Here is a 24,414-nt window from a genome sequence, read left to right on the forward strand (position 1 = left end):
GCAGGTTAGCGCCGGGCGCGAAGCCTCACGCAGGACCCAGGCGCCCCTAGCGGGCGGGGCGAAGGCGCGGGGCTGGAGCGGGCGCGCTGCCCGCGGTCCCGGGAGAAGAGCAGCGCCGCAGGCGGCAGGCAGCGCGGCGCCGGGATGCTGCGGGCGGGAGAAGTCCACACTGGGGTGAGGAGTCTGGCTGGGGGGTCAGCGGAGAGGTGGAGGAAGGGGAGCGACGGGGGGGCCCCAGAGGCCCCGCGGGGTGAACGCGGGGACCAACAGTGAGGAGGGAGTTTGCACCAGCCAGTGCTGGCAGAGGTGCCCCGCGTCGAACCCAGGCGTCTCTGTTCTGGAGGGGCTCCGGCGGGAGTCCGCGGAGGCGCTGCGCGCGCGACGCTGGGGGCGGGGGTGCAGGCGCTTTGGCTCTTAGCGCAAGCAGCGAGGGAAGCTGCTCTAAAGCGCTTTCGCTTTCACCTCCGGACTATAGAGAGGGGCTGAATAAATCAAGGGAGGGGGGTGGAGAAGGTGCAAACTGATGCAGAAATGGTTCCCTGGGTGAAGTAGGGCAGCACTCGGGCGAGGGCAATGTGGGCACTGATTGGGAGGGGACAGCTCATCACACACACCTTTGATACACTGGCCGCTGGGTTACCCAGAGCCACAGCCCAGATAGCGGGGGTTCCTTGTGAGCCGGTGGTGCCCTTGCCCATCCTCCCCAAGAAGGCTCCCGCTTGGCTGCCCAGGGGCTGCCACGCTCTCTTCCCTGTGTCCTGCCGGCCTGCCCAAGGCTGCCTGGCTTCTGCTCCCAAACTCCTGCCACAACTGTCCGCTTGGGGGTGGCTTTACTTTAGAGAATGACCTCTGGAGTGGGGCTGCCCTTTTTCAATGGCCCTCAATTCATGGTGAATCAGTCTGTGGGAAAGCACTGGCAGGGCAATGGCCCTGGAGCCCGGACCCACAGAGTGATGAGGATTCACTGAAACCATTTGTCAGGTGAGCAGTGGGAAATAGGAAGCAGAAGTCAAAACAAGAGATGGGAGTTAGACCTGGGTGTTAGTCCCAATCTGCTATTAATTCTAGGTGACCTTGACTAGTCAGTCACCCTCCTCCATGATTCAGTTTCTTCATTTGAACCAAGGATCTTTAAGGCTCTTTGCAACTCAAAGAGGAGTAGAAAACGTAGCCTTATGCCTTTCACCTTCCTTAATTCTTTTCCTTAATTTCTTTTCTTGGCCTGAAAAGTCAACTCAAACTCCCCAGGCAAATCCTCTCTTCGTACAGAGCTCTTCCCCTGGCTACTGAGATGCACATTGACCTCTTGATCAGAAATCCTTAAATGAGGGGTGCCTCGGTGGCTCAGTCAGTTAAGCAACTAACTCTTGATCTCAGCTCAGGTATCCATCTCAGGGTCCTCCTGTGTTCAAGCTCTGTGCTGGGCTCTGCACTGGGCATGGAGCCTACAAAAAGAGAAAGGAAAGGAAAGGAGAGGAGAGGAGAGGAGGGGAGGGGAGGGGAGGGGAGGGGAGGGGAGGGAGAAAGAAAAGAAAAGAAAGAAAAGAAAAGAAAGAAGGAAGGAAGGAAGGAAGGAAGGAAGGAAGGAAGGAAGGAAGGAAGGAAGAGGGAGGGAGAGAGGGAAAGAAAGAAAGAAAGAAAGAAAGAAAGAAAGAAAGAAAGAAAGAAAGAAAGAAAGGAAAGAAAGAAAGAAAGAAAGAAAGAAAGAAAGGAAGGAAGAAAGAGAGAGAGAGAAGGAAGGAAGGAAGGAAGAAAGGAAGGAAGGAAGGAAGGAAGGAAAGAAAGAGAAAGAAACAGAGAGAGAGAGAGAGAGAGAGAAAGAAAGAAAAAGAGAAAAGAAAAGAAAAAGAAATCCTTAAATGAAACCATTTTTTATTTTATTTTAAACCAACTCATGTGTTCCTAGGCTGCCTCCTTCCTTCCTTAATGCCTGACCCTGCTAACCACCATACCACTTGTTGATTCTGTTACTTAATAAACTGGTTAAGGAGTATGGGGGTGGAGAATTAGGGCCAAAAAAAAAAAAGACATGAGCTTGTTTCCCAAGGTCAGAGTAACCTTCCCTGTGTTGGGGCTGACCACATCTGCAGCAACAAGCACATGTGGTGGTCATTCACTTGTGGGGCTGCCTCACCCACCAGTGATTGGAAGCACCCCATCCCTCCTCCCCACGCCCCGAGCCAAATGTCTACCTCTGCAAACCTCATCCTCACCTCTCTCCTTATGGTGGGAAGGATTCTACTTAGGAAGGTTGGGGCCTAGAGATAGGATTCTTTCTATGTTGTTGCCACCACCAGGCTCTGACATTCCCCTGCAGTTGGGAGAGGAGATGGAGATAGTGGAGAGATAGAGGGATATCCTATACTGGGAGTCGGCTCTGGCCTAAATTGCTAAATGATCTTGAATCGGTGACCTCCTTTCTCTAGGAATGTTTCCTCATCTGTAACATGAGGGAATCAAAGCTCATCCTGCTATGACATTCCATCCTCTGTGTCTCCACAGACAACCATCATGGCGGTAGAGTTTGATGGAGGTGTTGTGGTGGGTTCTGATTCCCGGGTGTCTGCAGGGTAAGTACCAGTCAAGGTGAATGCTTCTGGAAGGAAGCCAATGGCCCCAAGTACAGATTTTTTCTTACCCATTCATGAAGTTATTAGTAAAGTGGAGCTTCGCAGAAACTGAGTTAACCTTTTAGAAAGGCCCCTATAATGAGATACTGGGCAAGTGCTTGGGTCCCTAAATTCATGGAGAATCTGGGGCCTAAAAGCTTATGTGGCCTGTCCCTGCAGGGATGGGTATAAAACGATAGGGTATGAGAAGAAGGTAGGATGCAAAGATTTCAGGGGCCTGCCTTCCTTTTATGTTTAGAGATAGAAAAGATGGCTCTGCCAGGAAGATATTCTGGTTTTTCATCCAGCACATGTTGATCTGGTTCTGTCTCCTCCATTCTGGCCAGTTTCCCCCTATGCAAAATGAGTATATGGGATTAGGTCAATATCACTTACTTTACATCCCATAGAACACAAAACTTTCTCAAGATGGATAGAGCAAAGAATTTCTTAAGAATATTATTCTTAATTTACTATTTTTTTGTTTTATTATTAAATATAAGCCTGAAAATAAGTCTAACTTTGATCATTACTTTCTGTTTCATTTATTTGAGATTGTTTTTTTCTTCCTGTTTTAATCCAAGTATTAAATATCATGGACTCAGGGATCCCTGGGTGGCTCGGCGGTTTAGCGCCTGCCTTTGGCCCAGGGCGCGATCCTGGAGTCCTGGGATCGAGTCCCGCCTTGGGCTCCCGGCATGGAGCCTGCTTCTCCCTCCTCCTGTGTCTCTGCCTCTCTCTCTCTCTCTCTATGTCTATCATAAATAAATGAGTAAATCTTAAAAAAAAAAAAAATCATGGACTCCAGTGCTCTTCTCTTGTCAAATAAATTTGGGAAACACTGATTAACCTAAAAAATTCTGGCGTTGCTAATGTTGCTGCCTGCTGACTCCTTCCCTGCAGAGAAGCAGTGGTAAACCGAGCATTTAACAAGCTGTCCCCACTACACCAACACATCTACTGTGCTCTCTCTGGCTCCGCTGCTGATGCCCAGGCCATGGCTGACATGGCTGCCTACCAACTGGAGCTCCATGGGTATGAAGCTTTGGGGATCTTCAAGTCCACACTCACTACAGTTCTCCCAACCAGCAAACCCTGAGACAGTGTCATTCCTGTTCCAGGAACACTGCTATGAAAAATGAAAATTTCTCATTTGGGCTCCTGTTTTTATTAGCTTTGAACTGGCACTTGAAACCTGGTTTCCACATCTGTAAAGTGGAGATAATTAATAGTACCTACCTTACCTCACCGGACAGTTTTGTTGAGAATCAAATGATCTATATGAAAATGGCTTGAAAATTGTCAATCACTATCCTACTAGAAATAGCGAGAAAGAAAATGATGGTGTGCCCACCATATGCCAGGCAGTTACTGTGTGAGAGACCAAGGTCATTAGTGCAGAAGTAAAGCTTATTTGGTTTTACTCACACGGGCAAGGCCCTTGCAGCTCAGAGTTATATAACTGGGAGAGGGTGGGTGGGGCAGCAAAGGAGGAGAATGTTGAAATCTCCTTACCGGTCAGGACGAGTGCGAGACTCGGCCTCCTGTGCATGTGGGAGAGGAGCTGGAGTTTGAACTATTGCAGCTCTAGGTTTCAGGTTTCACATGTCACCTGGCAGGGACAATGGTAATGGGCACAGGAGGGGGGAACTTCAGGAAACTCTATTGACCCCTATTACTAATATTTCTTTTAGGTTGGAACTGGAAGAACCTCCCCTTGTTCTGGCTGCGGCCAACGTGGTGAGGAACATCAGTTATAAGTACCGGGAGGACCTGTCTGCACATCTCATGATAGCTGGCTGGGACCGACGAGACGGGGGCCAGGTGAGGGTCTTCCCACGTACACCCTCCCTTGGTGTTCCTCAGTACCCTACAGAGGGCGATCGAGGTTATATGTCATTCCAGCAATGGGCTCCAAAGACCCCGCCTCTAAAAGTGTAGTATAATCGCAACCCATGGGGGTAGGAGACCGTGGGGCTTCATTGCAGAACACGGAGACACGCTGACTGTCTCAGTGGCAAGGAGAGGATTGACGCTTCCATGGTCTAACCTGAGGATGCCTTCCCCAGGTGTATGGAACCATGGGAGGAATGCTGACTCGACAACCCTTCGCCATTGGTGGCTCTGGCAGTACCTATATCTACGGTTATGTGGATGCAGCCTATAAACCAGGCATGTCCCCTGAGGAGTGCAGGAGCTTCACCACAAATGGTAACTCACCAAGGGGAAGGGTACCTGGGGGGGATTTTTAAACATGAGAAGGAAGAAGAGTATGAGGAATATATGGGTGACCATTCAATTTAATGTCCAAACTGGAACACTTTGAGTGTGAAAGGAGCAGGACAATGCTAAACTAATTGGGACTTCAGAACCAAAGGCATCAACCAGGACTGTTCTGAGTATATTCAGAAATATATACGGTTACTATAAGAATTCAAATCAAATTCAAATATACGGTTACTATAAGAATCAGTGGTGTGCTGGAGCTGACTTGGGCCAGCTCATGAGAGCCAATTGTTAAATATCCAATGGTTCCTGAGCTGCTCATTTAGCTGTTTATAACTTGAAATCAATCACGGTAGGAGTTTTGAGTTTGGATACCAGGAGATGTAACACATAAAGGGTTTTGTGTTGTTGTTGTTTTTTTTAAGTTGATTTACTAGCACATTACTTGATGTGTGTTCCAAAGAGATGGGTTTTGAGGTCTGAGAGTGGTAGTAAGCATATGAGCAGGAGAGGAATGTAAAGATTTCTGAAGTTAAGTTATTTTCTCTCCCCCTCTCTACCCTGAAACCCTCTACAGCTATCGCTCTGGCCATGAACCGGGATGGCTCCAGTGGGGGTGTCATCCACCTGGTCACTATTACAGCTGCTGGTGTGGACTATCAAGTAATCTTGGGTAACGAACTGCCAAAATTCTATGATGAGTGAATCGTCCTCCCTTCATTATTTTGTAATAAACTCTTTCAGACCAGAACCTGGTATGGTCAATGGAAAATGGGTGCTCAGGGGGATGAAGTTTAGGTGGGGGCTTCTTCCTCCCAGATGTTAGATATCCTTTCACAATGCCTTCATTCACATTAGAGATCAATACAAGATAAATGCTTAAAACTTAGGGATTTGTACATTTCAAAGGATGATAACAATAGCCAAAACACTGACTAAGGCATTAGCTTAATGCTTATAAGCTTTATCTCTTAGAAACAAACAAAAGACCTTTATAGCTTATACTACTACATCTATTTACAGACAGATGAAGGCTTAGAAAAAGTAAGTCCCTTGACCAAAGTCACAGTGAATTCAAAGCTGAAAACTGGGATTTAGTTGGGTTTTTTGTTTTTTGTTTTTTTATCATATGCCCTTCCTCTCCCATTACATAAAACTTTCATTCCCTCAAGCTTCATGTATCATGTCCTCCCTTGAAATCTGCGATAATTAGCCCAGCACAGTAGTTGACACTTAGGAAGTTACGAGCAGATGCCTGAGTAACTGTTTTAAACAGGCCAAATTCTGGCCCCCAATCTTTGCCAGGCACTTCTCAAGTGAGAGGACAAATTATTTCCTTTCTGTGAGCTCTCATTCCTCTTCTGTCAAATGAAGGTATTGAGCAACTTCTAAGGTGGTTTACAGCTAGAACATTCAATGCCATTTTCCTAAAAGGTAAACAGTTAAGAGGTATATTTAACAGCAATCATAGTGAGATCCCCAGGGAGCCTCTGTCTACTTTTCTTTCTGGATCTCAGGCTTAACATATAAATTCAAAAGTACCACAAACAAACCTATGTCCTTGGGAGCGTGTGTTTGGTTTGGAGGGGGAAAATCGAAAACTGTAGAGACTTGACTTCTTTCTAGCCAAATAAATTGGTTAGTTCTTTCTAATCAAATAAATTTAAATGATATTTAATTTATTTTGAGGTTTAAAATAATAGTTTAAGAGCCGATTTCAGGGATCCCTGGGTGGCTCAGCGGTTTGGCGCCTGCCTTTGGCCCAGGGCACGATCCTGGAGTCCCGGGATCAAGTCCCGCGTTGGGCTCCCGGGATGGAGCCTGCTTCTCCCTCCTCCTGTGTCTCTGCCCTCTCTCTCTCTCTATGTCTATCATAAATAAATAAATAAATAAATAAATAAATAAATAAATAAATAAATCTTAAAAAAAAAAAAAAGAGCCAATCTCTCCCATGGATCACAACTAGAGGAACTCTGGAAAGCAGACAAAAAGCAGGCGCTGAAGGATTCCAGAAAGTAGACAAAAGCAGGTGGGGTATAAGGAGAGCCAAACTTGGACAAGCAACACTGCCCAGGGGTGGTTTTCCATTTTTCCCCCTCTTTCATCTCCCGGCTTTGCCCTGAGAAGTCAGGCCTCGGGTGCAAAGCTGCGGTGCCCTAACTTGCCAAGAGAAACACCAAAGTTGGTTCTGGCCAGAGGAATGGAGGAAGCAGACAAAAGGGGCCCAGGAGGTGGGAAAGCGTAGGAGGTTTCCCACATGAGGGAACTGATGAAGGGGATTCCTTAACTCTAGGTTGGAACTCTCACAAGTACTGGTGACCCCTGAGCTACACAAACGTGAGGCACACCCAAAACACCACAGCGTGGACTTTGAGAGCTGAACTAAGGTTTAAGCCTTTTAAAATTAGGAATCTATCTTTTTATTTATTGACCAGAGTCTTATCCTTCTGTCCCTTATTCCAAAGAGTGCTTGTAGCAGCTCCCAGAGACAGGCACAATTTAAAAAGAAAGAGAAGGGGATCCCTGGGTGGCGCAGCGGTTTGGCGCCTGCCTTTGGCCCAGGGCGCGATCCTGGAGACCCGGGATCGAATCCCACATCAGGCTCCCGGTGCATGGAGTCTGCTTCTCCCTCTGCCTGTGTCTCTGCCTCTCTCTCTCTCTCTCTCTCTCTCTGTGACTATCATAAATTAAATAAATAAATAAATAAATAAATAAATAAATAAATAAATAGAAAGAGAAGAAGAAACTGAGCAAACTGAAAATAAAGCTAAGAAATAATAAAGCCAAGGTGCCAAACTAAAATACAAATTAAAAAGATTTTATTTATTTATTTGAGAGAGAGAACACTCACAGAGCGAGGGAGAAGCAAGCTCCCCGCTGAGTAGGGAGCCCAATGCAGGGCTCCATCCCAGGACCTTGGGATCATGACTTGAACCAAAGGCAGACGCTCAACCAACTGAGCCACCCAGACTCCCCACAAAATAAATATCTTTTTAAAAATGGAGTATGGGAGCTGGCTAACAAGAGCAAATTGTAAAATATTTGGTAATTTTGGTTTTTTTTTTAAAGATTTTATTTATTTATTCATGAGAGACACGGAGAGAGAGGCAGAGACAGGCAGAAGGAGCAGCAGGCTCCATGCAGGGAGCCCGACTCAATCCTGGGACCGCAGGATCACACCCTGGGCCGAAGGCAGGCACTCAACTGCTGAGCCACCTAGGCATCCCATATTCGGTAATTTTGAAAGAGAGTTGTTGACCACAGGTACCTTCACGTTGGCCTTGATGGAAGTATTTATTCTACAGAAACCAGGAATATTACATGTCAGAATTGTTTTGGTTTTTTTTCCCCAGAGAGCCGGTTTAACAGGACATATATTTATCACCCAGCTACAGCTGAGTAAGAAAACAGTTGGCTCTGAGTTAGAAGGTAGTGAAAGCACAGAGGAAAAGGAAACTAGGTACAAGGTTCAAAAGATTCATTTTAAAAGCACGGCATAGGGAATGTAGTCAATGACACTGTAGTGGTGTTGTGACAGACGGTACCTATACTTACAGTGAGCACAGCATAACATAGCATATAAACTTGTGGTATCACTATGTTGTACACCTGCAACTAATGTAACATTGTGTGTCAACTATACTTCAATTAAAAAAAAAAAAAAAGGATTCATTGAAAAGAAAACAAGCCAATGGTTGCTGGGTGGCTTAGCTGGTTAAGCACCTGACTCTTGATCTCAGTTCAGGTCAGGAACTCAGGGTTGTGTGACTGAGCCTTGAATGGGAGGGTCCGTACTCAGCCGGGAGTCTGTCAAGGATTCTCTTTCTCCCACTGCCTCTGCCCCTCCCCACCAAGTAAATAAATAAATTTTTAAAAAGCCATCCAACAAAAACAACTCCTCTCTATAGATGTATATTTTTCACATCACACAGCAGATTGATTTGCTAAAACAGAATATGCATTATGCCATAAAGAAAACTACAATAGATTTCAAAGTACCAGTATCTTTGAAAAAAAAAGCTACATTTTGTAGTCATGTTGTAAAAAATTAGAGTTTTATTTTAAAAAACGATACCTAAAATTCAGTGTGCAAACAGAAAATATTGATAAATTACATGGTTTTCTAAGGCAGTCATAAAGGAAATTAACATATTTAGAACTAGGTGGTAAAAATGTTGCATATCAAATTTTGTGAGATACAGTTAAAGCAGTATTCAGGAAGAACATTTTTTTAAAAGATTTTTTAAAGATTTTATTTATTTATTTATTTATTTATTTATTTATTTATTTGACAGAGTCAGAAAGAGCACAAGCAGGAGAAGTGGCAGACAGAAGGAGAGGGAGATGTGGACTCCCCTCTGAGCAGGGAGCCTGATGTGGGGCTCTATCCCAAGACCCTGGGATCATGACCTGAGCTGAAGGCAGACACTTAACCAACTGAGCCACCCAGGTGCCCCAGCTTCGTAAATGACCTAAAAGTTCTCCAAAATTTTGAAAAAGAGCAATTGAGCAAGCTTAAAGAAATAAGAAGGAAGGAAATAATAAAGATAAGACTAGAAAGCAATTTAATAGAGTACAAAAACTATGTAGTAAAAATTCACAAAACCAAAAACTAGTGACTTAAAAAAATTGTAAGATATTCAGATTTAGAACAAGACTGATCATGAATAAAGCAGAGAAAAAAATGAGGAAACAAAATACAGAATGAAAAGGAAGGGTATAGGTACAGATATAACAGATACAAAACATAATACAAGATGTAATGAACAAGTATATGATAATAAATTTTAAATTTTTTGATGAGATAGGTAAACTCCTAGAAAAACTTAATCTAATGCAATTCACATAAGAAGTAAAAATTTAAGTACAGCAATAAACATTGAAGAAATGAAAAATGTTGATAATGGCATCTGATAAAAATAATTTTTTATATGCCCACATGGTTTCATGGGGGAGTTACACCAAAACATTCAAGGAACATACAACTCTTATCTTATGTGTTTTTTTCCCCAGGAAATAGAAAAAACATTAAAGTTGTGTAGCTAATTTTATCAGGCTAGCATAATCTTGATTTCAAATTGAGATAGGAAATTCAAGGAAAGAAGACAATAGGCCCATCTCACTTTGAACATAGATGGAAAAAATAAATAATTATCTATTAACTGAGTTCAACTGTATTAAAAATAATAATACACACTATAGAAAAGAAACTGATGGTTACTAGAGGAGAGGTGGGTGAGGGGATGGGTTAAATAAGTGATGGGGATTGAGGTGTGCACTAGTGATGACCACCGGGTGTTACATGGGAGGGTTGAATCTCTATATTTATTATATACATGAAACTAATATTATACTGTATGTTAACTAACTGGAATTTAAATAAAAACTAGAAAAAAAATAATAATATATTGAGATCAAATGAGAAATCCTTAGAATACAAGAATACTTCAAAATAGTAAAATATTTTACTATAATTCACCATAATCATAGACTAAAGAGGAAAAGATCATCTGCTTTTCTTAATGCATAATTTATAAAGTTTAATTTACAAAGTTAAATATCCGTTTATGATTTTTGAAAAACCAGTCTTAACTTGTTCCTTAGAACCCAGAATCATATAAAACTTTCTTATCATTGTGAAGTTTATATTCCAAAAAATATATAACAAGCAGTCTGCATAATGGAAAAATCTTAGATGCCCAAGACCACTCACTATAATTACTAGTAAAATATAGCACTAGAGTTCAGACTGGTGTATAAGGAAAGAAAGGGATGTGAGTGAAGCAGATAAATTTGCAGATCATATGATACTCTGCTCAGAAATAATAACAGAAGCAGCAAACTATTAAGATAACAAAAGAGGCCAGCCCGGGTGGCTCAGCGATTTAGCACGGCCTTCAGCCCAGGGTGTGATCCTGGAGACCTGGGATCGAGTCCCACGTCAGGCTCCCTGCATGGAGCCCACTTCTCCCTCTGCCTGTGTCTCTGCCTCCCTCTCTCTGTGTGTCTCTCATGAATAAATAAATAAAATCATAAAAAAAAAATAGAAAGGTGGATCCTGACCTACTACCACATACAATAGCAGGTGAGTTGAAGCCTCAAAAGGGAAATGTGTAGCTTTAAACATAACAGAATAAAACATAAAAATTATCTTTGGGACTAGAGACAGGGAAGGACTTCCTTATATAACCTCTGAAACCATCATGACAAATATTTTATTATTTCATTACATCAAAAGTGAAGACTTTTTTAACAGACACCATAGACAACTCTAATAAACAAATTGCAGAATGGCAGAGGATATTTACATTATCTGAAACCAATTAAGGATAATATCTAGAATATACAATGAAATGCAAAAAGTAACAAAAAAGCATCAATACCCTAGGAAAAAAATGCACAAAAGACATAAACGTGAACTTTATAGAGGGAGAAACAAGGAAGCTAATGAGTGTTTAAAGAGATAATCAAACTCGATAAAAATCACAATAAAACAAATTTATACATTACTTTATACCTATTAGACTGGGAAACATAGGAGTTTGCTAATGCCGAATATTGATGTACAAATAGGGAGGAGGGAAGCCTCCTACCCTGCTAGTGTAAATGCAAACTGGTGCAGCCATTCTGGAGAAAATTCTGCACTACTTAATCGAGTGAAAAACATATAAGGACCCAACAGTTCCACTCCTGGAAATACATCTACCCTTTGCAACTGTTTCCCTGAGGAGACCTGTAAGAGGGAGTTCTTTATAAGTCATTTGTGATAGGCAGAGAGCTAGAGGATCTTCGTGTCTCCCAGAGAGACAATAGGAGAAATGCTATGAGTGCACACAGTAACGTGGATTGGTCTTTGAACCAGAGGACTAAGGAGCAAAATAAAACCTAACAGAATGAGCTTTAAGCACAAAGCAACTCACTTTGAATAAAAAAATACACACAAAGCCATACACATTTTTCAAGAATACGTATAACAAAAAGATAGATACAAAGCACATGAGAAGGGTTGCCTTTAGTGAAAGGAAAGGAAACTGGAATTTGGGAAATGTACATACAAAGGAATAAATAATAACAAACATAGAAAAGATTTTGTATGGACCAATGATGACCATGCACCATGAACTGAGGAATATGATTTTTAGTTAATGAGTCAAAGAAAACCATATCTCTGAGAGCAATTTATTCTATATTTCCATGACAGGTATTAGATAGTTCCCTATTTTTTCCATCCAACTAAATAGATATAGTTAAAGTGTTCAGTTTGGAGATTAGGATTTAGAAAGGGAGGATAGAAATTAGAAAATCTGAGATTATTCCCTACATTTACAGCATCTCTCTCCAATAATATGCATTACTTGTTTATTCTAAATCTTTTGGAATCTAATAAACATGTTCTTTTTTATATAATGAGCCTATATGAATGATCTTTGGTCCTCTTTACCAAATTCTTAATTCTGCAGGTTACAGACATACATTGTAAGAAGAAAAATGTCTTAATCCCATTGAGCTTATTCAGAAGCACTGGGAATTGGTTCAACAATATTCAGTTTTACCCAGCAATGTTTATGACAGAGTTGTATGTGTACTACAAGCATGTATGATGCAGACGATACGTTCTCAAAAACTCAGAGATGAAGTATATCCATACTACATCAATTTTTATCGAAACTCTGTGGACATGCAAGAGAGTGGATTTCTCTGGGAAGTGCCTTCACTAGGAAATGTAATAGGGTTCTCCAGAAAAATAGAACCAATAGTATGTATATATGGAGAGAGACTTATTTTAAGAATTGGCTCATGTGATTGTGAGTACTGGTAAATTCAGAATCTGCAAGGAAGGTTGGGTATGTAAGGGAGAGTTGATACTGCAGCCCAAGTCCAGTGGCAGTCTGGAGACAGAATTCCCTCTTTTTCAGTGAGCCTCAGTCTTTTCCTCTGAAGGCCTCCAACAGATTGGAAGTCCCCCACCCATATTATGGAGGGTAATCAGCTTTACTCAAAAATCTACTGATTTAAATATTTCTCATCTTTAAAAATACCTTCACAGCAATATCTACACTACTACCCAAATATCCGGGTACCTTAGCCTAACTCAGTTGACACAAAATCAGCATTCACATGGCTCAAGGCGAAACTTCAAGATAAATATGGCGGGAGTCCTGAGGAAGGAAATGGACTCCAAACTAACCCATTAGGGCAGTGAAACATCACTGAAGTGTCGGACTAACCTCACATCCCAAGTAACGTGCAACCAGGTTTTAGATTAGGAGAGGTACCAGACAAATGCTGGGTGATTTCCTTGAGGCTTTTTGTCCCTACCTTTATAGGCTGACTGTTTTAGATTGCCCTAGAGAGCATACAAAGAAAAAAAGAGTAAATTAAAAGCTTTTCATCCAAACTCAAAAAATGAATGAGAAATTTTTAAAAACCACTGTAGCGGCTTCTTCTATAACCTAGCACAGGTATAGATGAGGGTCATAGAGCTATTAATTGTATAAACCCATAGGGTATTTTATGCTAAGATAAGGCCACTAGTTGGAGTGGATTTGGACTCTGAGATATGAAATGGAGACATATGAACAGACACAGGGAAGTCAGACAACTGTGAATCACCAAATCCCTGAATATCTTTGCTAGAAGAAGCAGACCCATTGCATTAGCTATCACCCTGTCATACCCAGTGTATTGGTTACAATACAAACATTTACTATGGGGCATTATTAGGACTATAGGAGAAATTTGAATGTGGACTGTGTATTTGATAACATTGTATCAATTTTAAGTGTGTTGGGGGTGATGGTGGTATTATGGTTATGTGGGAGAAATGTCCTTGTTCTTAAAACACACATGCCCAGGGATCCCTGGGTGGCGCAGCGGTTTGGCGCCTGCCTTTGGCCCAGGGCGCGATCCTGGAGACCCGGGATCGAATCCCACGTCGGGCTCCCGGTGCATGGAGCCTGCTTCTCCCTCTGCCTGTGTCTCTGCCTCTCTCTCTCTCTCTGTGTGACTACCATAAATAAATTTTTAAAAAAAAACAAAAAAAACACACATGCCCAAAAGCCAAAAACAAAAACAAAAAAAACACACGTGCCAAGCTATTTACGGGTGCCTTGTCATAATGTCCACAGATTATTTTCAAACGGTTTAACAAAAATAATTCCTCAACAATAAACAGATAAACAAAATGTTGTATATTCATACAATGGAATACTGTACAAGTGATGCATGTGAAAAAATTAATAATTCAATAACATGGAAAAATCTAATAGAAACAATACTGAGTGAAGATTGCAGACACACGCAGAATATACAATGTATGTTTCAGTTATCTATTGCTGTGTAGAAACCACCCCTAAACTTCATGGCTTAAAACAAAAACAATCATTTTATTATCTCTTGGGAGTCAGTAGGTTAGGTGGGCTTTAAAAAATACTGATGTAGCCCATGAACCAAAGCACTTATTCATAGCAGACTCTCCACACAGCATCTCTCATTCCATGTGTGAATACTGGTTATGTTTTCTGGCTGGCTATGGGATTTGGAAATCTTTAGAATATTCTAAAATTTTCCCTCCCTAATGAGTCCTGCCTCCCCATAGTAGAAATCAGAAAAGTCAATTCCCTAGCCCTCTTTGAAGCTAGGGCACCTGTCAAGTTCATCCACCTGAGACTTCCATTCAAAACTGGGCAGGGACACCTGCATGGCTCAGCCGTTGAGCATCTGCCTTTGCTCAGGTCGTGATCCTGGAGTCCTGGGATGAGTCCCACATCGGGCTCCCTGCATGGAGCTTGCTCCTCCCTCTGCCTGCGTCTCTGCCTCTCTCCCTGTGCCTCTCATGAATAAATAAATAAAATCTTTAAAACAACAACAACTGGGCAGCAGGAGGAAATGGAGATCCACTCTACATTCATTTCACTAACAAAGGTGACAGAAGAAGCAACTGGCTTTTGGGGAAATAGTGATTAAAAAAAAGGAGAAGTTCCTGGAACAGAAGTGGTTGAGGAGGTGTCTTCAGAATTGGTTGTGGTAAAGGAATAGAACAAAGAGCAACATTTAGAAGTAGTGAGGCAGCAGCAGTGATGTTGTTTACCAAACGTACACTGTGTGTGTGGCGGGGGGAACAGCATGGTCTTGTTCTGTTTATAATCAATTGTCTCAGTATTTCCACCCCAAAATCCTAATTCTGAGAGACATGTATATTTTAGACTTTTTGAAGTCTTATCAAACTCATTAATGAAGGAGCCAGTAAGAATAAAGGAGACATGATTCAAAGACCAAAAACAATTGCAAAACCAAGATATACCTAGTCAGGAAAACTTGCTGTTAGAGATTAAAAATGGTTAATGTACAACAGGGCAATAAAATCATAACCTTGACCTTATCTTCTTTACCAGAGAAAAAGCAAAGCCTCCATACCTTGTCAACTCTCTCCAGATTAATCTCTAATAGCACAGCGCTGGCTGCGTTCTTCTTACTCAAGTTAAGACACCCAGATTTTGATCAGGCAGGATTATGAGAAAGTATCCAAATATGATATTAAGTAATCAAGCCAGCAAAATTTTGCCTTATTTCTAATTTTTAGAACAATTTTTCCTACACCATTCCTGTCCCCAAGGTACAGAATTGACCAAATAAGATTTTTCAGAAAAAATTTTTAAAAGATTTTATTTATTTATTCAACAGAAAGAAAGAGCACTAGCAGGGGGAGCAGCAGGCAGAGGGAGAGGGAGAAGCAGGCTCCCCACTAGCAGGGAGCCAGACATGGGGCTAGATCCCAGGACCCTGAGATCACAACCTGAGCTGCAGGCCGATGCCTGGACTAAGCCACCTAGGCGCCTCAATTTTTCAGAAATGTTTCAATTCAATATCATTAATGGGATTAGTCTCTTTTATTTAGCCAGTTTAGGACTGAGACATAAAGAGCTCCTTGTTACATGTTTGGCAAAGCAAGAGTCTTTTTTTTTTTTTTTAATTTTATTTATTTATTTGAGAAAGAGACAGAGAAAGTGCATGGGCGAGGGCTAGGAGCAGAGGGAGAAGGAGAAGCAGACTCCCCACTGAGCAGGGAGCCCAAGGCAGGGCTGGATACTAGAATCCCAAGATCATGACCTAAGCCAAAGGCCTAGACGCCCAACCAACTGACTCACCCAAGCGCCCCCAAAGCAAAGGTCTTATTATTTTTATTGAAGTATAGTTGACATACAATGTTATGTTAGTTGCAGGTGTGCAACATAGTAATTTGACATTGTAAGTCCTATGTACCATCTGTCACCATATGTAATTATTATGATATGGCCTATATTCTCTGTGTTGTACTTTACATCCCTGTGATTTATTTATTTTATAACTGGAAATCTGTACTTTTTAATCTCTTTCATCTTTTCACCCATCCCTCTACTCTCTTCCTCTCTGGTAACTACCAATTTGCTCTCTGTGTTAATGAATCTCTTTCTGTTTTGTTTGTTTGTTCATTTCTTTTCTTTCACAGATTCCACATTTAAGTGAGATTATATGGTATTTGTCTTTCTCTGACTAACTTCACTTAGCATAATACCATCTAGGTTTATCTTTGTTTTCACACATGGTAAGATTTTATTCTTTTTTTACGGCTGAATAATGTTTCTGTGTGTGTGTGTGTGTGTGTCTGTGTGTGTGTATAACCACATCTTGATCAGTTCATCAATTGATGGACACTTATATTGCTTTCATATAATATTTGGCTATATATATAATGAAGATTAATTTCTAAAAGTCAACTGTCTATTTTCTTTTAGGATTTTCCTGGTTTCAGGTCTTACATTTAGGTCTTTAATGCATTTTGAGTTTATTTTTTTAAATGGTGTAGGGAAGTGTTTCAGTTTCCTTCTTTTGTATGTAGCTGTCCAGTTTTGTCAACACCATTAGAGGTTTTTTTTTTTTTTATTTATTTAAATTCAAGTTAGGGGCAGCCCGGGTGGCTCAGCGGCTTAGTGCTGCCTTCAGCCCAGGGCGTAGATCCTGGAGACCCGAGATCAAGTCCTGTGTCTGGCTCCCTGCGTGGAACCTGCTTCTCCCTCTGCCTATGCCTCTGCTGTTGCTCTCTCTCTCTCTCAATCTCTCTCTCTCTCTCTCATTAATAAATAAATAAAATCTTTTTAAAATAAATAAATAAATAAATTCAAGTTAGTTAACATATTAAGTAGTATTGGTTTTAGGAGTAGAATTTAGTGATTCAGCACTTACATGTAACACCCAGTGCTCATCCCAACAAATGTCCCTCCTTAACACCCATCACCCATCTAGCCCATCCCCCTATTCACCTCCCCTATAGCAACCCTCATTTTGTTCTCTATATTTATTTATTTATTAAAAGGTTTTATTTATTCATTCAGTGAGAGACACAGAGAGAGAGAGAGAGGCAGAGACACAGGCAGAGGGAGAAGCAGGCTCCATGCAGGGAGCCTAATGTTGGACTTGATCCCGGGTCTCCAGGATCACTGCCCTGGGCTGAAGGTGGCGCTAAACCGTTGAGCCACCCGGGCTGCCCATGATCTCTATATTTAAAAATCTCTTATGGTTTGTCTCCCTCTCTGTTTTTATCTTATTTTATTGTTCCTTCCCTTCCCCTGTTTATCTGTTTTGTTTCTTAAATTCCACATATGAGTGAAATCTATGATATTTGTCTTTCTCTGATTGACTTATTTTTCTTAGCATCATACTCTCTAGTTCCATCCACATTGGTGCAAATGGCAAGATTTCACTCTTTTTGATTGCCAAGTAGTATTCCATTCCAACACCATTTGTTAAAGAAACTGTCTTTCCCCCATTGTATATTCTCTTTTCCTTTCTCAGAGATTAATTGACCAAATAAGCAAGGGTTCATTTCTTAGTTTTTTATTCTGTTCCACTGACCTATGAGTGTTTTTGTGCCAGTACCATACTGTTTTGATTATTATGTATAATTATCGTAGTATAGTTTGAAATCAGGGATTGTGATACTTCCTGCTTTGTTCTTCTTTCTTAAAATTCTTTGGCTTTGGGGGGTCTTTTGTAGTTTCATACAAATTGTAGGATTATTTATTCTAATTCTGTGAAAAATGCCATTGGTGTTTTGGTGGAGATTGCATTGACTCTGTATATAGCTTTGGGTAGTATAGACATTTTAACAATATTAATTCTTCTAATCCACGAACACAGCATATATTTCTATTTATCTGTATCATCTCCAGTAACTTTCATCAATGTCTTGTAATTTTCAGACCACAGGTCTTTCACCTTCTTGGTTTAATTTATTCTTATGTATTGTATTCTTTTTGATGCAATTGCAAATGAGATTATTTTCCTAATTTCTTTCTGATAGTTTGTTACTACTATCTAGAAATTCAACCAGTTCCTGTATATTAATTTTGTATCCCACAACCTTACAGAATTCATTATTCTTCTAAAATTCTCTGGTGAAGAAGTGCCTGGGTGACTCAGTTCACTGAAAGGCCAACTCTTGATTTCCACTCATGTCATGATCTCAGGTTCTGAGATCAAGCCCTGTGTTGGGCTTTGTGTACTCATTGCAATCTGCTTGAGATTCTCTCTCTCCCTTTCCCTCTGCACCTTCCTCTCCTTTCTCTCGAAAGAAAGAAAATCTGTATTTAAAAAATGTTATTTTTTTTTACCTGAACAGAATTAATCAAGGAAGGTTGAACTTCTATTCTTTATTTGTCAGCTTTTTCTACATCATGGGTTTGATAGACAGGGTAGCTCTTTTGATAATACAGAATTAATTTAAAATATATAGAGCATGCTAAATGCACCTAATTACTTCCATTCCTCCTACATTTTATGATAAAATATTAAGTCTTTGGTGCCACCTTGTGGTCAAGTAGGTAATGACTACCTAGTGGAAAAAAGCTTTTTTTTTTTTTTTTTTTTTTTTTTTTTTTTAGAGTCAAAAGGTATCATCAACAGTTGTAATATCCTGAATCCAGGATCTGGGTTTCAGGAAAGCAACAACAACAAAATTCTGGTCCAAACTGATTACTTAGTCAAATGCACAACTATCTGAGAGTGAGCAATCGTTTTAGCTTTTGCTCTCCCAATAACCAGAGTGACAGTAAAACATCTTAAAATAAATATAAAGATGGTAACATGAAAATTATAAGCAAAGGGATTTTACTTGTTTTAAAAATGATTTGAGAAAATTACACTCAACACAAAGCACTCAAAGGTATCAGGTTACTGAGTGAGAGTATTCTAAAATAAATCTTCGCTAGCTAGGCAGATTATAATAGAGGTAAAAAGAAACTTTTTCTACCTCTTTTTAAGAGTATAATGAATATTCTATGGGCAGCCTGGGTGGCTCAGCAGTTTAGTGCTGCCGTCAGCCCAGGGTGTGATCCTGGGAAGCCGGGATCGAGTCCGACGTCGGGCTTCCTGCATGGAGCCTGCTTCTCCCTCCACCTATGTCTCTGCCTCTCTCTCTCTGTCTCTCATAAATAAATAAATAAAATCTTTTTTAAAAAAAAAAAGAGTATAATAAATATTCCAAGACCAAGTTTGAACTACAAGTTTTCTACTTTTTTGGTTGTTAATTTTAATCTATCATTATGTATGCAACCATACAAAAATATGTATATAGTTAGATGACAGTACTATTTAACTTTAAGATGTAACTAATTTTATTAATACTACACTAATATGTATGCCACATTGAATTTACCACCTTGATTTCAGTTGTGCAACAATGAATACAGATAACAGTGTATATATAAAAGCTGCTTAATGACCCAGTGCTTTCTCTTTGTCTCTATGAAGTACCTCTTTTGGGGGGAAGGGGGGTAATATAAATTCAAATTAATTAACATATAGTGCATTATTAGTTTCAGGGGTAGAATTTAGTGGTCATCAGTTGCATGTAGTACCAGTGCTCATTTTATCACATGCCCTCCTTGATGCCCATCACCCAGTTACCCCATCCTCCACCCACCTACCCTCCAGCAGCCCTCAGTTTGTTCCCTAGAGTTCACAGTCTCTTAGATTTGCCTCCCCTCTTCTGGAATGAATTCTTTTCAGAATTTTGTGGGTAATCCAAAGTCACTTATTCATTAACTTAAATTAATCCGAAGACATAAAATTCATTTAAGTTGAAATTATAAAGCAATATAATTGCTATTGATCTTACAAATTTTTCAAAGAAGCAAAATTTTTAGATTTCACAAAGAAAGTGGAGTACCTAAGTCAAATGATTTTGACATTGTCTAAAGTTCACAAGAGCCAGTCATTTAAAAAAATAGAGGCTGTCTTCTGACAATTTGGATTAGCTGCATTTGTTTACCTTTAGGTTTTCTTCCCATAAACTGAGACAACAAATGAGTCAAAGAATAAGGAACAAATCTCCATTTTTTCTCCCAAAACCAATTAACAGTGATTAAAATCAAATTAATAGCTGTCTGCAGTGGGACGTCCAAAGGGGTAGAAGGAGATTACAAAAGGGCAAGAGGGAATCTGAGAGGCAACAAAAATATTTGTTTCATGTAAATTACACCTCAATAACATTGATAAAAACCATAAAATGATATCAAAAGTTTCAGTTGTGAAGTTTGTGAGCTTTAGCGACAACCAAAGAGGTCATGATATCGAGCATAGCACAAATATACCTTTTCCCTTTTCAGTTTTTAAAATTTAGTTTATTAAAACTAAAAAACAGGGGATCCCTGGGTGGCTCAGCGGTTTGGCACCTGCCTTCCGCCCAGGGCGTGATCCTGGAGACCCGGAATCGAGTCCCACATCAGGCTCCCCGGAGGGAGCCTGCTTCTCTCTCTGCCTGTGTCTCTGCCTCTCTCGTGTGTGTGTGTCTCTCATGAATAAATAAATAAAAGCTTTAAAAAAATAAACTAAAAAACAAAATACAACAACTCACCCATTTCTACCACCATCTATCCCCACAAATTTGTAAGTCTGGTAAGTTATAATTTGCTTCCAACCAAATAGAAAGAGGACCTAACCAAGTTGTAAGCTGTTACAATATTTAAAATAATTTTTGATGATACATCACTATTTGATTTAGAAAATAAAGTTCTGCAGAAATTCAAAATTAAGCAAAATTGCTATGACAAAATTCCACCCATTACCACCTCCTTATCTATCTGCACAGTTTCCAAGTGCTTAAAGGAAAATTCAAAATAAAACCAATGTTGCATTTTTGTCTCATTCTAGAAATAAGTATTATTTATCCACTGATACATTAAACTAGTTGGGAAAAGCCTCATCTATCTCACTAAGAGATTCATTGTCAAGATAACTTTACGTTTTCCTGGTTGATAATTACTGATTAAAATGTCTAATAAATTTATACTCTTTTCAAAATAATAAATAAATAAATAAATAAATAAATAAATAAATAAATATTATACTCTTTTCATCTTGGTGTACTATACCAAATTGCAATAAGTCAAACAAAACAAACACTTTTTTTTTCATTGAGGAGCATTTTATTTGCACGTATGTATTACATCTCTAGAAAAAGAATCCCTGGATTTTCCCTCCTGTGTGAAACTATTGAGGGACAGGAGCAGGTTATTCTGCATTTTTTCTAGATCTTTCAGTTGTACACCAAATCTGGGGCAAATCAGTCCACATGTGTTTAACCTGCCTGTGAGGCTCACAAAATTGTCCCAGCTCTGTGATCATTGATCATTTCAAATTCGCCATTGTAACCATACTTTATCATCATGGTGAGAAACTGCATCATGACTTTGAAGCGTGGCCTGATAAGAACCTGGCATTCACCACTCTTCAGCATTGTTAATGCTCTTGAGAGTATCTGCCAGGACATTCATGTGCACCCTATGGTGGCACAGAGAGATGGCAGAAAGAGCCCAAAAGAAATATTTTAACTCTTAGAAATGTATGGTAATAGAAACTTTATATTGATAGACTTTGTTGTTTTGTTTGTTTTGTTTTGTTTTAAGATTTTATTTCCAAATGATCTCTGCACCCAAGCAGGGGCTCAAATTTACAACCCAGAGATCAAGAGTCACATGTTGTACTGACTGAGCCAGCCACGCATCCCTATAGATTTTGTTTTTGCAGACAGGTAAAATATGGCAATCAATCAAAATGTTTTGCATGTGTAAATTTAGGATAAAATTTAGGTAATTTGAGAGTGAAATTGGAGAAAATTTGAAAAACAATGCAAAATGTCTGAATGTTTATATTTAAGAAACAGATGCCAGGTATAAAATCTTGGACACATTTTTAAATGACATAACAGTTTTATTATTTTTTAAGCACTGATATTGACCATAAACTTACATATATTTAAACTTAATAATGATGATGTCCTTGTCAACTTCAAAACACATGGGGAGAATTCTGCTTCCAAGAGATAGAGTAGATGTGTTTTTTCCTGTTCCTCTCACTAACTACAACTAATGTCCACACCATGGACATTATTACAAAACAAGTATAAGGAGACTCTGAAAGGTGGAGAAAAAGCAGACTGACTAGCTACTTCAGGACCCAAGGTATCACGAGATGGTGAGGTCCCCAAGATTCCCCTTTGCCTTAAGTATCTCAGACTCAAAGTCCAAAAAGCCAGCAACCCAGAAACCACAGGGAAAACAGCGAACAGGAACAGCCATGGTTGGGGGGGAGGGGGGGAGAGGTGGGGGCAGCCTAGCAAGGCAGAAAATTTTAGACAATTGCTCTACTCCAGCCAAACCCCACAAAAAATCGGACTCCACCTGCACCAGCAAAGGCCAATTGAGAAGCTTTAACTTCCAATCCTACAACACAACACACACACTCCAGGATGATAGTCAGTGAAAATGGGTAGGGAACCTGAATGTTCATCCCTTCCTGGTGGAAATAGTTCCCCAGCCTCCAACCCTCAGTGTTGATGGAGAGTAGACTTCTACACCTCATCAGACATCTACCCCCATCACTTCTTCCAGGCCCCAGCGGTGGTGGGAGGGAGTCAAAAAATGCCTAGTGCAGAGTCAGGGTTCTATCAAGAGGGTAGGATGTGATCTAATATGACTGGTGTCCTTTTATAAGGAGAAGAGATTAAGACACAGGCATACAGAGGGAAGGTCATGTGAAGACACAGAGAGAAGACGGCCATCTCCAAGCCAAGGAGAGAGGTTTCAGAAGAGATTGACCCCACTGACACTTTGATACCAGACTTCCAGCTTTCACAACTGTGAGAAAATAAATTTCTGTTGTGTAAGCCTTACAGTCTATGTTACTTTGTTATGTCAGCCCAAGGAAATTAGGTCCTGTATTTGGCCCTAGGCCTAATCCTTATTAAGGAAGGAATTTTTTTTTTTAGGATTTTATTTATTTATTCATGAGAGACACAGAGAGAGAGAGAGAGAGAGGCAGACAGGTGGAGGGAGAAGCAAGCTCCACACAGGGAGCCAGATGTGGGACTCAATCCCAGGACCCCGGGATCATGACCTGAGCCAAAGGCAGATGCTCAACCACTGAGCCACCCAGGTGTCCCTTAAGGAAGAAATTTCTAAGGGAAGACTGTAACATATAATTTGATTGTACTGAGGTTTGGGCACAATTGAAGGAAAATGAAAATAGGAAACCCTTGAATTCTGATGGCAAAGAATACGGATGTTAGAGACCATCGGCCCCTACGAGGATTTTCCAACTAGAAGCAGAACAGGAGTTGCTGATGCTACCAACACCTGCCCGAATTTCTTAGGCCCTACCCCTGCACTGCACACTGGCTGGGCTCCTACTGCTAGCACTTGCATCTCTTTCCTGAAGGCTTTCTCCAAAGCTCTGGAGGTCACTGCCCCACTCACAGCAAACTAAAAGGGACAGGGAATTCATACACCAGGAAGCAGTTTTCAGTGTCTAGTGGAAGTTAGCTCCCCCGTTCCCCAGTTGGGATGACTCTGAAGCATGCAGTTCACATCATTTCCCAGAGTTCCCCTACAGGATTCAGCTCCAGTCATTCACACCTCATTGGCTGTCCTCCCTTCCTTGTCTAACTCCCCCAAAATCTGCTATTGAAATTTCCCCACCTCCAAAATAAACTGCTTTCATTCATGTCCTTGTCTCAGGAACTGCCTCTGGTACAAACCGAAATAAGGGGTAACCCTCTCAGGTCCCGTCCCTCTTTGAGAGCTTTGTACTACAATTCAATAAACTTTGCTTTGCTGCCCACCAAAAAATAAAAAAATAAAAATGAAAAATAAAAAGAGGGCCTGGGTGGCTCAGTCAGTAAAGCTGTCTACACTCAGCTTAGGTCATGATCTCAGGGTCCTGGGATCGAGCCCCAGTTGGGGCTCCCTGCTCCCTCTCCCTCTGCTGTTCTCTCTCTCTCAAATAAATAAAATCTTTGAAAGAAAGAAACCAAAGTAAGGCACTAGGCTGACTTCTTAGCTTCACAGCAGTACAAGTCAACTTCTCTCTACCCATGGCTCAAGAGTAATTAACTGTGACTCTTGATTGTGGTGCGTGGGTCTCTAGCACCCTGTCACTCAAAACTCCTTATTCTTTTTGTTGCCAGCACGGATGACAGCCCAGTCTATTGAGTATTAAATAAAGATAGTTTAGAAATTGAATTAATTAGAAATATTTTTATTCT

The 24,414-nt window shown here is 40.6% G+C and overlaps 1 protein-coding gene across 1 annotated transcript; it reads left to right on the plus strand.

The window, feature by feature from the left end:
* Positions 1-39: 39 nt before the first annotated feature.
* On the plus strand, positions 40-5,586 carry PSMB9 (proteasome 20S subunit beta 9). The gene is made up of 6 exons (XM_035697933.2): positions 40-174; positions 2,503-2,570; positions 3,513-3,644; positions 4,304-4,433; positions 4,679-4,820; positions 5,413-5,586. The coding sequence occupies exons 1-6, from the start codon at positions 145-147 to the stop codon at positions 5,538-5,540; spliced, it is 630 nt and encodes a 209-aa protein (XP_035553826.1). The 5' UTR covers positions 40-144; the 3' UTR covers positions 5,541-5,586.
* Positions 5,587-24,414: the final 18,828 nt, after the last annotated feature.

Source organism: Canis lupus, chromosome 12 (genome assembly GCF_003254725.2).
Source record: "Canis lupus dingo isolate Sandy chromosome 12, ASM325472v2, whole genome shotgun sequence".
NCBI classification, from domain to species: Eukaryota; Metazoa; Chordata; class Mammalia; order Carnivora; family Canidae; genus Canis; species Canis lupus.

Bases quoted from the DNA above. Each gene is read 5' to 3' on its own strand.
- PSMB9 (XM_035697933.2), top strand. From the start codon at position 145: ATGCTGCGGGCGGGAGAAGTCCACACTGGG. The intron at 175-2,502 runs GTGAGGAGTCTG...GTGTCTCCACAG, and splicing joins CGGGAGAAGTCCACACTGGG to ACAACCATCATGGCGGTAGA. The intron at 4,821-5,412 runs GTAACTCACCAA...AACCCTCTACAG, and splicing joins CAGGAGCTTCACCACAAATG to CTATCGCTCTGGCCATGAAC.